General features: G+C 36.5%; 1 protein-coding gene across 1 annotated transcript in view; it reads left to right on the forward strand.

Moving 5' to 3' along the window:
* LOC139728338 (receptor-type tyrosine-protein phosphatase beta-like) overlaps window positions 1-13,035 on the forward strand; it is a 39,490-nt gene extending 26,455 nt beyond the window's left edge. Inside the window, exons 16-24 of the mRNA XM_071639283.1 lie at window positions 965-1,231; window positions 3,843-3,973; window positions 4,937-5,026; window positions 5,977-6,049; window positions 7,043-7,195; window positions 7,878-8,006; window positions 8,933-9,062; window positions 9,856-9,923; window positions 12,836-13,035. Coding sequence (XP_071495384.1) covers window positions 965-1,231; window positions 3,843-3,973; window positions 4,937-5,026; window positions 5,977-6,049; window positions 7,043-7,195; window positions 7,878-8,006; window positions 8,933-9,062; window positions 9,856-9,923; window positions 12,836-13,035 — 1,241 coding nt within the window. The remainder of the gene's footprint in view (window positions 1-964; window positions 1,232-3,842; window positions 3,974-4,936; window positions 5,027-5,976; window positions 6,050-7,042; window positions 7,196-7,877; window positions 8,007-8,932; window positions 9,063-9,855; window positions 9,924-12,835) is intronic.
* Window positions 13,036-16,596: the final 3,561 nt, after the last annotated feature.

Raw genomic sequence — 16,596 nt, forward strand, 5'->3', positions numbered from 1 at the left:
CATTTAATTTACCATTTAAATAGTTTAGAAATCAAAATTTTGATACTACTAGTATGTATATGTGTGCATTTTTGTGTGTAAATTCTTCGTTTTTCACACATACGTGAAACTTCACTCAACATTCTAGTTGACACTTGTCAAAAGATCAAAGTGAAACAATGAAAGTTTCATCACAATCAGACCCCCTAAAGATTGGGGGAAGAATTGGGGGAAAATATAACCACAGAGTGTTATGTTTGTAAGAAATAACATATTTTCTTTACCTCACAGACTTCTTAGTGGTTTTTAGTATAAAGAATGATATAAAAGTGTTGTTTTTATGGCATTGACATTGAGGGCCCTATGTATGTATAGAGATTATTATGTTTGGGGTCATCCATTCAATTGTGTTCCCATACGTTCCTCATTTCATCACTGATATTATGTGGAGGACATTTCATATGCATGGCCCATCAGTCTGTAATTATATACTGACTTGATTTGGGGCTAAATATGCCAAGATCAAAACTTAAAGGTCATTGTACTTTGGCTTAAAAATAGCATTTACCTTGAATTGTCCACTGATCACATAATTGGGTAGGAAGGTAAAAAAAAAGTATAGAAAATTATCTCCACGAACTGACCGCAAAGAGGGTCAAAGGTCACTGTACTTTTGTTTTTAAAAAAATGTCATTTCTAGTCTTTACTTCAGCTACGAATTTCTTACTGTGATGTAAGATGGTGGACAGGAAGGAAATGAACTGAAAATCATTTAGTGGACATGGTAGGGGTGATAGATCAGAGGTCTTGGTCACGAAACTCTGCGCTTTTTCCAATCTCCTTTCTTAGGGATCACTCGGAATTTATGGCTCAAAATCACTCCTTGAATTCTCCCCGACATCGACTAGCGATGTATGCCAAACTTTTCCATTAGCATGGACATGCAGGTAAACCAAAAATGATGTCATTTCTTTATTCTCCACAGTTCCTGCCATGGCCACAAACCTGGTTATAACACCAGACCAGAGACAGTTGGACCTGAAGTGGACCAGGGCAGACGGGGAGACCAGTGGCTATGACATCACGGTGGATCCCAACGAGGGACAGGCCACGTTCAACGGGAATCTGACACACCCTGGTGGGACCGTGTCAGGGTTGACTCCAGGGACGGACTATACTGTTACCGTGGTGACAGTCAGTCAAGATGAGAGGAGTGAAGGCCGAGTGGAGTCGTCCAGAACACTCACAGACAGTAAGTTCAGGGTTTCAGAGTCATTACCCTCATTTGTGCTTCAAGTTATTAGATTGAACAATATGCAAATAATAGACATCAAGGAGAACATTAATTTGTGAGAATGCCCACATAGTTTACCTTTGGAACAGTCTTACAGCTTGAGGTTCAAATCGAGATTGTTTAGGACAGTTTCCAAGATGCCAATGTGAGTACTTAGTGCCTGAAAAAAATGCATTAGTTGTTTTCATAAAATGATGAAGAACATCATTGTCCATATGTGACCCTGCATCACAAAACCAACAAAAAAGTCGCCAGACATGGATTTTTAGTTAAGGACAGAGATTGAAAGAGCGGATTCTAAGCTGTAAAATGATGTATAACTCAATTCAAATGGTCTCTCCTAACCCATCTAAATGTTGGAAAGAAAGCGCACACTCTGGAAAAGGTGTGAACTGAGAAAAGAGGCTCTGAAGTAAAAGGGTCTATTCAAGCGCTTAATCTTTAGAAACCGTGCTGGCTATGCAATGAATGGGACAAAAAACAACAATGAAGCGATTATTAGTTTAAGCTGAAATTGAACATGCTCAAGTAACACATTCTGTCCGTAATAAATGCCAACTTTCAAGGTTGTAGCACTATCTATTCAAAAGTTATTAGAGTTGAAACTGAAGGCTGTGTAAAGGATTTTAGAGAATTGGAAAGGGACCTCTGAAGACGTACCTAATCGCACTACTCTACAAAAAAGAGGTTGAGAAAAAATGTTGAAAACACACTTTCCTGTTCGTTTTATGACACCAAATTTTATTTATGAATAATGTAGACAACGAATAGCTCTTTCAGAAAGTATGAAAAACTCAAGAGTGACTTGGTTGACCCGTTTCACTCTTTCGAGGTCCTCACGCAAAAACAGGGGCTGCTACTTTGTGTTCGTTTTGTGATGCACGGTCCCGTTATACATCACATACCAAAGCCAATATTTTACTACGTCTACATCTAACTTAGATCTGACATTAGATCTTACGCTACGCAAGATAGGAAAATGAGTCGAACTCAAGATATATTTTGTAAGTTCTTTAATGTAAGTCAAGACCCTGATATACTTCTAGATCTATTATATATCACTTACGACCCGTCACAAGCAAAATTACATATTAGGAAATATAAATTTCTGGTCATGTGTACACTCTCGACCAATCCATTTGATTAGGACATAGGACCTGCGTCATCATTTTGTAATATGTGATTATTTGCATCTCTTGGTCAATGATTCAATTGAATTTGCAGTAGTAGTCATGACATTTTGGAAGCGAAAAGTCAGGATTATGATATGGCAATAGCGTCCAGATACTTCTCTCTTTTTTTATCTCCAGACAGTTTGAAGTGAGATCATAGATATGATCCATTTAATTATATTTCAGTACTTTTTGTCATGTGCTGACCAAAGTGAAAGGAACAGGATTGCTGGTTTTGCAGTTTGAGATCTTCTGAGGAAAAAAAAAAAACATGTTTGCATCGAACAATGAAATTTTGTGAGGCAGCTCACCACAAGCTCTGCTTTTTGAGGTTCTGCCTTCCTTGTTCAACTTTATGTATGTGATTTGCAACATGAAAAAGATGGGAAATAAATGTTTTACAAACTTGAACTTGAATGAAAAACGAAAGAAATTGTCATGACTGAGGCCTAAAAGATTGTGAAACACAATTGAACGAATAAGCAAAAACATGCATTAAGCTGTCATTATTATGCTGTGACCCCAAGTAGCAGGTAAACTGCCTAATTGTGATGTAACTTGATGAGAGATGACTTGTATTTTGTAGCAATCATCACTTTTTAGAGAACCTGTGTCATTTTGATGTCTGTCAGGTAGCAAAATATGCGTTCTTCAAATGATAACTAATGTGTAAATTATAACTTTGACTTTTTCAAAATGGAGTGATGAACAGTAATCTAACTTTGTACATGCGATGTGACTTCATTCATTCATTCATTCATCCATTCATGCTAGCGTATGGCACAATGTGCCTGGTTGATACCGTTTACTGACTCTTCTCAGCTTGTAGTCACCTGGGCCAAACCACAAGGGCTCGACATCACTCTCCCATTTTCTTGATCGTAGGTAGGGGACCACTTCATCGAGTTAGCGCCCTGCTCTGCATAAAGTGGGATCTTTTACATCAAGGAGTAGTGGCTAATTCACACACTTAACCTTCATTTGATATCCTATCCGAGGGACAGGGTGTTTTGGCTCTTACTAGAGGGGACAGAATGCTTACTAAAACACACAATTTCTCAGTAAGACTCAGGAACCGGTACCCTTGGATCTGGAGTTAGACGCGCTGTCGACTTAGCCAATGATCAGTGGCATGTTTGGAATGGAAGTCAAGGGCTAATTATGTAACTTTAAAGAAAGACATACAGACAGTCAAAAAGAAAGTGAGTAAAAACAGGCACCATCAATCCCATGAAAGCGATCAATTCTTTTACGGTCTGGATAACAGGAAGTTTTGATTGTTGCTGCAGAGTGACGGAGAAGCTTCCTATCTTTATTTCTTGTGCTGTCAACATAGTGCTGACTTTTGTCTGAACCATTCTTTGTTCTTCTCTTCCACTTGCTTTGATGACACATAGAACCGAGTCAGGTGCAGAATCCAGTGGCAGAGGCCGTCAACAAGAACACAATCCGTGTGACATGGGAGCAGCCAGCACAACCAAACGGGGAAATCACGGAGTACAGGATAGAATGTGTTGGTACAAGGGAGGTACGTCAATCATTCTTGTTGATTCATGAGAATCCTGGAAGATGTTCTTTTAATGGTTTACAGCATAAAAATGGTTCGTTTGGGGTTTTTTTCAGCAAGTTTCTAAATGTAACATGGATTTCAATTCCCTTTTCTTCGGGGGGGGGGGGAGGTGGGGGCGGAGATAATGCAACATTATTGCTTGATAATCCATAAATCCATCAATGTATGACTTTTGATATCGGACAACATACAAGCATAGTCTTTTGAGCGCGTACCTCCACTTTTTTTTCGCAGAGTGTATAGAGTGTTTGTATCTTTTTTGTGCTGATCATGTAGACATGAACATGTTGTTAAACCTGTTTGTTATGTTTATTTTATTACTCGCATGTCAAATCTATAATATTGTTTCTTGTACATTCTGTTGGAAAAAAAGTGAAAATAAAGTTTGAATTTGAATTTGTATTTGAACAAAGGCATCATGGTGATTAAAGCTTGGGAAAGCATAGTCAGGTTTTCTCTCTTCTTTTTGTATTTGCATGGATGATATTACTTCCTGAAATACGTGCTTATAGATACATGTTTTTTTTTTTTTCTAATGAAGAGATATGAGTGAACACCATGTTCTGAGAAATTCCTCCCGTTCGAGAGATATGTGGGAAACAAGAGGAAGGAGTACAAATGCAATATTTCATTTACTTAGCTCTCTGTCATTCATTATTTGATTTTGATTTGATTTTGATTTTGATTTTATTTCTGAATTTCTTTTTTCATACATAAGTGAAATATAAAATCAATTGAACGAACTAATTGAGCACAGTATAATTTGAATCTGACAGTTAAAACTAATAAATGATTAATTCAAATACCTAATTCTTTTTCTGACATGATGGAAAATGAAAATAAACAAACTATTATGTAGACCTACTTCTAATATTCCTGAATATCATTGTGTCTTCCTTTTTTTTTCCTTCAAACTTGCAGCCCCACGATAATGATATTGGAAGTGACACAACAACTGACACATCAATAGATATTACAAATCTCACTCCAGGTTTCAGCTATACCTTTACGGTGAGCCCACAACACAAATACAAACGGTTTTGTGCATCCATGGCTCTACTGCATCTTTTTCTTTGTTCATGTCAAACATGCGCTATGTTAACAACACAGATTTCCTCGTATAGGCAACTGTAGTGATTTAGCATCCAGTGTTACAGCCTACTTGTTTGGACAATCAAACGATAGACCAACCAAGGCGAAGCCGCCATACTCAATACACCCTATTCTTTGATATTGAGAATCACTAATAAGTTTGATTCAGATAAGTTAAATTAAGCGCGTTATGATGCCTTGCATTATAATATAACTTTGGAAAACATGCAAAATAGCAATGCTCTGTACCCCAATGAAAGTGAATTACACCAGATTTTTATTCAGTTTCATTGAGTGTGTGTTCTGCTGCTCAAAAGTGGTTCAGGACTGGACAAATTTTGATTCAATTTCATTTAGTGTGTGTTCTGCTGCTCAAAAGTGGTTCAAGACTGGACACAAAAACTACAGATAATGTCCCAAGTGTATGTCGTGTCAGTCAATTTAGCCCTCTGCTAGCAGAATCTATATCTGATCATTTTGAAACTTACAAGGGTGAAACAGTAGTGAAATGAATAGACCAGTTCGCAGTCAGTGATGCATTAATGCATATAAGACCACCGATACAAAACAGTTGTAACCCTAGATGTGCGCCCACTTACGTAATCCAATCTGTTTTTCTTGAGGTTTAAATAAGCTCCCATAAATGTTTAGAAATGATCTTTTACTGCAACGTAAACAAGCTGTTCGGATGTTGTCCATGACTTCGCTCATTACAACTTTATGTCTCATGTTGACAAGAAAACCTGTAGACCTACCTGCTCACGCACAGAACGTAACTCCAAACAGGCTACTTAATGTCAAGCAGGATGGAATTTTTATTTTCTTGTTCTTTTTCTATCTATTATGCTTTCCTTTTCTTTTGTTTACAGATGATTGCTGTGAATGATGGGGGCTATAGCAGTGATCCAGCATCTACAGATTCCGTTGAAACTCCTGAAGAAGGTAAATTATTTTACACTTACATCACAGACCCTTTAATGATAACACAAACATGTTTTTGGTCAATAACTATAGACGAGACGTCATACCCATTTAGTTGCAGATGGTCGCGACACACATTACTATTCTTTTTTTTAACATGTGAAGTCTCAGAACCCAATAATTTCCATATCATTCATATCATTGGGCGAACTTCAGTAAAACTTCTTTATCTCTATTGTAGATGTTCCTTAATTCATTGAAATCAACTTGGACAATGAGTGAATGTCAACTGTAAACATAAAGTGTGCTAGTGATTCAAGTGAAAGTATGCACATCGGTGATAAAAAATAACAGATTGAGAGCAGTTCTTTAATAACGATATAATATAGATATATGACTTTAAATATTTAAAAAAAATGTAACTCTGCGATTAAGCGACGGACAAGACTAGCAGTAAAATCAGTGAAGAAACATTTAATCGTTTGAGATATGATCCAGATTTTTTTTCAAAAGTTATTTTAATCATGATAAGGCGAATTTCTGTGTGAATTCGTGTGTAACAGGGATTTAATTATCTTTTCAATTTACCATAGATTGTATAATTTCTGTGTATATGAGCTGTACTGCCCATGTGCACATTCAAACTGGTTGCAGTAGCATACACAGTCATGTTGTAACCAGTAGTCATTAGAAGTGAGGGCATAACTGTTCTGTTTACCTCTTTCTTTATGCTTCCTTGTAAAAGATGACACTGAATGATCAGACAGTAGAAGATTTTGTGAAAACTTGTAAAAAAAAGAACAACAGAAATGACAATTATCATTGATTGTGAAGTGCAATGGAGTTTTTTATCGGCAGAAGACACAAAATTCGAAATAGGTTCTGAAAAAGCAAATAAGATCAATAAGTACAATCTTTAGCTATACGTCAAAACGGGTATCCATACATCTGTCCTTTCATAGTTCCCGATTCCTTAATGTCCCTCGATCTATATGAGTTTCTTTCTTTCACTAGATCCCCCTCCAGTTGATCCAGATTATGACTATGGTAGTATCACAGAGCCGACAGGTGTCTCCATAACATCTTTCACCGTTACCCTTCCCGAGGATCTCTTCAGTCACGAGAACGGAGAACTTACTGCATTCACTGTCATTATTTCAGAAATTGGTATGCGGAATCATTGCTTTTTCCATAATACGCTCCTCATGCATAAGCTGTCGTACTTGAAGGTGAATATTTGTTTCACAGTGCTCGCCTAATAATAATGATTAAAAAAACCTGTTTCACTGAAATACCAAATCAGTGACTCAAGTGCAGCAAAATTTTGTACAGTAGATCTGTTGCATGATTTTCACCTCATTATAGAGGCATTATCTCACAAGTGATGAGTAGATTTTTTTGAAATGTGAACACTACCACAATAGTCCCTCACTAGTTTCTCAAACCGATGACTCAAGGAAGAAAAAAAAATAACAGAGATTTCATTTATTTGTGACTATGGAAGCCATTCCTAGATATATCTCTTGATAAGAGGCTGCTGAATGTGCAGACTTGACTGTTGGTATTTCGCAGTGAAACGCCGTGTGTGGGACTACACACACACACACACACACACACACACACACACTCACACACGCACACACACACACACACACAGAAGTACACACTGTAATTGTAAAAAGATAATGTACATATCATGAGGAGGAAATGTGAATGCATGTCTCCGTGAATTTACTCACCTGATCATTTTTTTTTTACATTATTTGTTCATACTTTGAGTGACAGCATTGATTTATTTGTTGCATATCAACTGATAATGTCAAACATCTTTTTTAATTCTTAATTTTAGAACTAGATGCTTCAAGAGTTTCTGGAGTTGAATATACATACAACGATGCCCGGGCTGTTCCTGACAGCGGAAGCTATCCACCATACATCGCAACTGAAAATCAGCCTTACCCATATCCCCCCAATTACGGTGAGTACCTTTTTGCTTTAGAACAGTAAACCAGCTAATCTCTGACAATGATATAGTACACTTACATTGTGTCAGTTGTCTCTAGTGAGTAGTAACTGTTGCAAAGTTGTGATCATGAGAAAAAGGGGCAAGGAATTAGAATAGGCTGTATAGTAAAGTACATAATTGTATAACCTGCGTCATGATTGTAGTGCACTTAAAGTGTCCCGTATACGTCGAGTAATTAAGTTCTGTTCTGATTTTACTGCAGAAATTATCGTCTTGTCCTTAGTGAAATGATGACTATGACTCTTACTGCATATATTCTGTAGGCCTATTGGGGAAAGATGAGATTTAATTGGTTACAAGTATTAAATCTGTTCAAAGTAAGAAACTATTTCAACAATTTGCCCTGTAATTTGAGACAGAATCTTATATGTTAACATCAGATGTAAAGCAAAAAATCAAAAGATAAGTAGTGGAATAAACTTTGCAATTTAGGTGACTTTGATAGTTTTCCAACTGCAAAAAACAAAAAACAAAACAAAACAAACAAACATTGCATTAAAAGTTGCTATTCTCCTCATAAAGGACAGTGACATTTAGAATAAAAAAAGACAGGATCTCTCGTTTATGAGTATCTCAGTCATTTCCAAACTGATTTTCATCAAATAAACTTTCAATTCCCCTTAGAATTGTATGATCTTCAATATTTCAGAGTGGTTTCTAGATATCTTGCAAACGTTAAAAACTGAATCCTCACCTCGAACAATACTATACCATCCCTTTATGTATTGGCTCATGCCATATTGGCCATGAATATGGTACGTCAACTGAGAAACCTTGGTCTTGGTCTTAAAAGAATGACCTTATTCTCTGAGGCACAAGAAATTTCTTACCCATAAGGTTAAAAAGCTCAACTATGCCTTAATGTTGCACATGTTCAGGGGGTCGCAAGAGGCGAGCGACAGTACAACTGGACATGACTGTCGGTGAGGTGGACATTGGTGTGGAATCGTGCCCAACTGGTACCACTGGCTACTGTAATGGGCCACTGAAAGATAACACAGAATATTAGTAAGTCACTTATTGCTAAGCTTCTTTTTTGCATCAGTATTCAATGATTCTGCCAAAACCTTGACATTAGTTGTAAAGTAAGCGATTTCTTTTTTATTGACAGTTAGATTCCAGACATCCATGCCAATCTGCGAACAATCGTTAAGCACAGGAAGGATTAAACAGATGCTCCAGTACTGATCAGCTGTTTCTCACTGGCAAGGCGATTAACTAATCAAAATCTTTATGTCTTAGCCCTGGGGTATATATATGAGTGTTTGTTCTTGTTTGTTTTTCTGTTTATTTTTTTTATTATACTTAATGATCACCATAATTCAAACTTGAAGATTCAAAATATTCTTAGATTTTCGAGCAATGGTTAAAATTGTGGTTCAGTAGGCAGGTGTATGTTAAGTTTGTTTTTTGGTGTTTTTGTCAAATAAATAGAAAGCAACAAATTGTTCTAACTCTCTCTATATATACAATGTTTAAATGAGAAGTATGAAAATAAATGAATTGAATTGAATTGAATTGAATGTTATACCAATGAGAGTCATGTATAATAAATGATGAAAGTCATTCAGTGTTATAAGTTGATATTGCATAAAGTTGAATCTATAGCAGTTATGCAATCGATGAATGTTCTTATTTGCTCTCTTTTTAAAAGAAACACACTTTCTGGTGCCTGATAACAAAAAAAAATGGTGCTGAGCTACTATACACAGATATTGCTTGTATAACCTTAAAAAAATGTGCCTAATGAAATCAGAACAGCCAGCAAATTTTTATGTCATTCCATGTTTCTCCTTCACAGCTATGCCTTCAGGGCTTACAATGGTGCGGGAGCTGTCAATTCAGCGACATTCGGCCCCGTCGCGACAGGTAAGACTCATTAGTGAGACGTTAATTTTTAGAGATTGACTCCTCACTTATTGTCTAGGGGAAGGGGACACGCGGTGTTTTTTTTTTTTTGTATTGCTTTGCAGTTCTTTGTCAACACTGTATGCAAGACAGTACTAGTATGTAATTGAGACTACATTGGTACTAACATATACACACGTACAGACAAAAACACACGAAAGGAGGGTGAAGAACAATGTGGTGGAGGAGTTAGAGCTCGTGGGGGAGGGGGTAGTAGATGTTGGCAGTATTTGGTGCCAAATTTTATGTGTTCACCTGGTCACTGTTCAGTGGCGAAACAGACTGAACTCTGTCAATGGTGACCATGGCCCTGAGCAGACTGGAGATATTTACAGGAGATTCTTATTGATTTGTTACTATCTTTCTTTGTATTTGTTTTTTTTCACTTGTTTGTTTTGTTTGTGAAATATGTTTAAATATATGTAAATAAATCAGATATAGAGCAATGGACATGTTTAGATTGTAAAACATAATCTAAATGGAGTCTCCATTCATGTGGTGAGGTGATATTGTGTTTGATTGTCATGTTCAGAAAATTTGTGCATCTCAGTCCAAAACTTGAAAACAATATCTGCAGTATTTTAGAGAACTTAGTTTCTTTGTGTGGTAGCTATATATAAATATATATATATATATATATATATATATATATATATATATATACAGCGTGTCCCAGAAAAAACGAAACCGGCTTTCCATGCAACTTTTTATTATCAAAATCATACATTTTCTCTATGAGATATACATCTGTGTTTTATCAAGGTCCGCTTATATGGAACTCAATACCAGATGATATTCGTAAAGTTACCTCTTTTAATGTATTCAAACGTAAACTTAAGGAGAATTTTATACAAAATTATAATTCCTAAGTTTTTGACATGCTTGACTGGCAATACATGTATTCTATCTAATGATCGTAACTCACTTTATTCGTATTGTCTTTGTAATGTAAATGTAGTGTATTGTATATCATGCTGTATTGCTTTATGTTTTGTCTTGCAACGGTATATCTGTTCATCTCATTTTTTTTTTTTATAGATATGAAAAATTTACCACCAATGCATTTTTTTAAATGGATTTTCTGGGTCGGTCAGATTTTAAGGAAATTTAATTCCTCGTTGGCTGCTTCCCTTCAGCTTTATGTATTCCAAAGTTATGTTTTTTTTCTCTGTGTCTGTCATGACTGCTCATCATTGTCTTTCTCTGTTGTTTTTATGCTGAATAAATAAATTCAATTCAATTCAATTCAATTCAATCAATGGAAAGATAAACTCTTCTTCTTTTATTTGATGTACAACTTAATGTTCATTGTTCATGCATGACTGAGTTAGAACAATGAAAAGTGGTGCTATCAAATTTTCATTTGCACGCGCAAATGGTGACTTTAAGTGAATTTTTCAGACTTATAACGTTACGCTTTCGAAAAACAAAGTTCATAACCCAAATATTCATATTTTCTTCTTTCATATGAGACCTTACGCGTCAAATATGAATAACGCATGCTTGAGAAAAATCTGTATGATAGCATGCTTCATTTTTACCACTTCTACGAATAAGCGAAAAAACAAGCATTCAGCTCTCCCGTCTTAGCATTAGACAATGGGCTCATCTGCACTATTGAATTCACACAAAACAACCGCAGTGCTTCAGTGAATGTTGGGGGGGGGGGTATTTACAGAGAATGCTGTATGAGACGGACAGCCCTTTGTTGCCATTCATTTAGAATATTAAAGCTATGAGACATAATCATTTATAATAATTGAAGACTAATATCGCGAGTATTCTCAGGCTGCACGCAGTTCAATGACTACGGGAAATCAACATTACAACAATGATACACATTTTGATGATTTTATACCTCAAACTTATTAACTGTTTTCATTCCTCCCTACATTTCCCTCACCCGTGGTTAGTCCTTCATCACTCACAGGGTTTTGAAGTTTTTGAAGGGCGTGGCGAAGCAGAAAGAGAGGGTACATCACTTTATTTATCACTGAACTTGCGCTTCTAACATTTCAAAGGTGCAACTGCAGGGCAGAAAGTTGTCCTTTTTTTGGGGGGGGGGGGGGCGGAAGGTTTTTTTTTTTCGGTCCGTTACTCCCACCCTACCTTCCCAAACATTCCGCTGATGGACACCCTTTGCTCTGTAGTTAGCTGCATGGTCAGGCAAGCTCATGATCACGTGCTAATTTAGGTCCCTATTCACAACCGAATCGTCTGTAACATTCCCTTTTACCCCCTCCCTTCATGTTTGTGGAAATTCATTGAAGCATGATCGCCATTGTTATCTGCCAAGTCGGGCAGGAGTCGGGAAAGCTAACTGCTCCTTTTTTGCTATGTATCTATCTATCTAGGTAAAATGTAAGGATATTTTAAAATTAAGTTTTCTCGAGCAGGCGTTGATCATTTTTTACGCATGGGATATCATATGAAAGGAAAAAGAATGGATATTAAAACTATGATTCTATCTTTTGCAAAAGATTGCTGGAAAAGTCTGAAAAATTCATTCAAAGTTGCCATTTGCTCGTGCAAATGAAATTGTAGTAGCACCACTGTCTATTGTTCTAACTCAGTCATGCATGAATTATGAACAACGTGTTGTGCATCGAATGAAAGAAGAGAAGTGTATCTTTCAATCCATGTACAACTCATAAAGCAAATATGTGATTATGATTGCAAAGAATTGCAATGAAACTCGGTTTCGTTTTTTCTGGGACACGCTGTATATATATATATATATATATATATATATATATATAAATTATATGGAAAGATAGATAGATAGATAGATAGATAAAGATATAGATATATCAATGCAGTTGTCATGGAATGTGTATATGCATTTTTTTTTTTCTTGTGCCTGTTTTGAGCAGCTGCCCCCAACGGTCTACTCATCGGAGCAGCTGTGGGCATACCATTGGCTGTAATAGGGATCATAGCCATCACGGCGTGCTTAGTAAGGAGGACAAAGAAGACGCCAGGCAGTGATCTAACTGCGGCTAAAACAGATGATATAGCTCTACAGGAGGGCAGATACTCAGACCGTGGCGTAGCCGATAATGAAGAGGTATAAAGAGCCACATCTTTCCCATGATGACAAAAATATTGATAACATTTCTTTTAGTTGTAGTTTGGATAATAATAATAATAGTAAGATGATAATGATACCACCACTACTACTACTACTACTACTAATAATAATAATAATAAAATCAAAAATAATGATAATAGTAGTAATAAAAATAATAATGATAAAATAAAAAAATAATGATAATATTAGTAATAAAAATAAAAATAATAATATTGTTATGGGTCTAATAACAATAACAGTATAGTAGTAATAATAAACAAGAACAGTGATGATCTCGTCAACCTACTGGTGTAGCCTCTTTTCTGGTAAGTAGCAAATAGGTCACAAATCAAATGGATCTGTCATTATCATTATACCATGCACTGTCAGGTCTAAACAGCTAACAGGTTGCACTTCTCTGACTAAAGGAACATAAATTACTTTTGGTAAAACATCGTGTCTAGTCCGCTATAGACTTTTTTGAAGGCCTTTGCACTATTGCTATCTCTGACAAAGAGCGCAAGGTCCTAGATCTGCAAGCATGCAACTAAATGTGATTTTATCATTCACGGTCCTGCCAAGAAACCCGAACACCACTCTCCCTTAATATTCAGCACAAAGTAATTCAGTTGCTCACTTGGACCAAGGACGTTGCCTCTCTCATCTCCCTCATTGGAACCAATGGTAGTTTGCTCATTGGCTGTCATCTGTGCAAAATGATATAATGTTTCGGTTTCTGCGACCAGAGCTCTTTTTATTGGTTGTGATTAATTTGTGATTGTCACTACCAAATGCTGGTAGCAAAATCCTGTAATTCATGGGTGTGATTAACAATATTTTGACGTGGCTCCAAAAGCTTGTAAGTGCTATTTCATAAAGAAGACAAGATGATTCCCAACTTCTCGGGTCCGAGAAAGAAAGAGGTTCGGCGAGCAATGAGATGCCGTCTTCTGGACATCTCGGATCCAACATGAAGGCGAGATAAGAGTGTGAGATCTCGTCTTCTTGGACGCGAGAAGTTGAGAAAACAAGATCTGTCGGCGTGCCTTCTCAACTCCTCAGACTCGAGAAGTTGAGAGAACAAGATCTCAGAAGTTGCTAACGGGCAAGAAAACAATATTTTTTTCTTATTTTCCCTTCTTACCTTCTTGAACCTGTGAAGTCGAGAAGATAATATATCGCATATCACCTCCTCGCCTCCTCGCCTTCTTGATGGCTGACCTCACGATCCCTCATGATGACCCTCTGCTTGCTTCTCTTGCAATTATTATACAGCAAAAGGGCCTTTGTCAAAGGCTAGTCTAGTTCCTCAGCTACTACTATAATGATACGGTGATCTATTTTGTTTATGTTTCATGTTATGCCATTTTGATTTAATATGGAAACAAATGCCCGAATAGCTAACCAGCCTATTGTGCCAACTCCGTGTATTACAGTGAACCTGCATGACGATGATACCATATTCCATAGGTTTATTTTACTTTCACCGTTTTCACGAGGAATATACTTAAAAGCTTTACCAGAAAGAATACAAAGAAATTTCTGAAATGGTAGGCCTATGTGTTTTGCTATAATAGACAATTTCTCAAGAGGTTATAACAAAACATATAGCTACACATTTCATGCAGTTTATCACAGAATAAATCGATATACAGCGTGTATATTCGATAAAAAAAAAAACCGAATGGAACGATTAAAATCGTTGTCTAAACCTGAGTTTGTAGCTAGTCTTCATTAAAAACTTACCCCGATGCCAGTTAACCCGCAAATTATCTTCTTTTTGTGATTTAGAGAGGGATGTATGAGGACATCTCTAACAAGCCGTACATGCCACTTGTCCTACCGGATCAGCAGACAAGCCATGTGGGCGTAATAAATACTGCTGCTGGAACGGAGGCAAGTCGTTCATCTAAATCACAGACATGTTTGTTTGTATGTGTATGCAGGGAGGTGGACCTCCCTGGTGTATGTATGTATGTATGTATGAAAAAAATAGGCACCATGTATGCATGCATGCATGTGTGTTTGTGATATGATTTTTCTTCTTCTTACGTACTAATATCCGATATGCATCTCTACTGACTCATTTTTTCTGTCCACGTGATATTTCTGTGCAATATCAGAGCATATTCGACGCAACACCAAAGTCTCCATATAGACTACAATATACGATATTATATTTTGGATCAAAAATTTGTCTTCCATTGATTGGTTAAAAGAGCTTCACGTGATTATAGGTATTTTGAACTATTTTAGAGTGTTGGTGTGTTTGACACACCATGAAGTACTATTTGCAAAATGACGTCACTTTTATGACGACATTTTGCAAATAGTTATATAATATTGGATGGCCTTGAGATTAATACAAGGAAATATTGGACGAGCTATGCACAAATATTGTAGTAGACCAGCCAAACCTCAAAAAAGGCTCTAGATAAGGATTCGACGGCATTTTTTGTTAATGCTCCGTTCTCATGCTGAAAGTCTTGCAAAAATACTAAGGAATAGCGTACGGCCGGATGTCACGCGCGTTTTTGCCGAAAAATGTCATTTTTAGCACAAAATTCAGAAGCATGTCAAAAATCACGATTTTTATTTTTTGCTTGCATTCAATTGATATTTGAAAGATCATGAGTTTCAATTGTCCCTTTTAATGAAATTACGATTTAAATGTGTTTCCTTAGCAATTTAAAAAGTCATTTTGTACAGCCATATATGGGGCTCTCAAATGTTTGGGTGTTGTTTTTTCGAAATAATATTCACAGATTAATTAACGTTCTGCAAAGTTTGCTTTTCCAAGCTAATTAGATGATCTTCCAAAAGTAATTTAATGTTTTATAAAACTACAAGTGCTTCTTTAATTGAATGTGTCAATATTATTTCTAGTTTTCTTGAAGAAATCTTTACTTTTAATCAAAACTCTGAACTTGCAGGAACTCAGAAAATGCATTTTCGAGCATTTTCCAGTAGCCCCGCGCAGCTTGTGTGCGCGCAAATACTTAATACGTGTGCGTACGTCTACCCCTACGAGCTAGCTACAGGTAACATCTCTCGCGCGAGAGCTGCATGTTTCGGTCGTTGAGTTGGAAACGTGGTGACTGGAAAAGGGACTATTTCCTTCGAATGTAAGTAACTTAGTAAATAAATACATAGTTCTTTATTGCACTGCATAACGGAACTTAAAAATCTGTTTTGATCTAACAGTTAGATATACAACTTTGATCTGAGACTTGGTTAATATCAAGGTTCAAGCGCTAGTACCGTAAAACGGGGTGAATAGGGACAAATTTAAAGTTCTAATGATTGTATTTTTTTTCATGCAGCCCAGAGACTCAATCTTATGTGGGGATTTTATGTCCACCTAAAATACCTTTAATTTGGTATTGTGAAAGAAAATATATATTTTGGGGAAAAGTATGTTTTTTGATAAAATGATGCTGTCCCTGTTGACCCCAAATTTGGGGTCAACAGGGACAACACTAATTTTGATTAAAAAAAACTGTTTGGAGGCATTTTTTTTTCAATCTATCCAATGAATTGGATTAAGGGAACAACTACAGAGTT

This window comes from Diadema antillarum, unplaced genomic scaffold (assembly GCF_040938485.1).
Source record: "Diadema antillarum isolate AM-2024a unplaced genomic scaffold, OU_Dant_1.0 seq00000173_RagTag, whole genome shotgun sequence".
NCBI lineage: Eukaryota > Metazoa > Echinodermata > Echinoidea > Diadematoida > Diadematidae > Diadema > Diadema antillarum.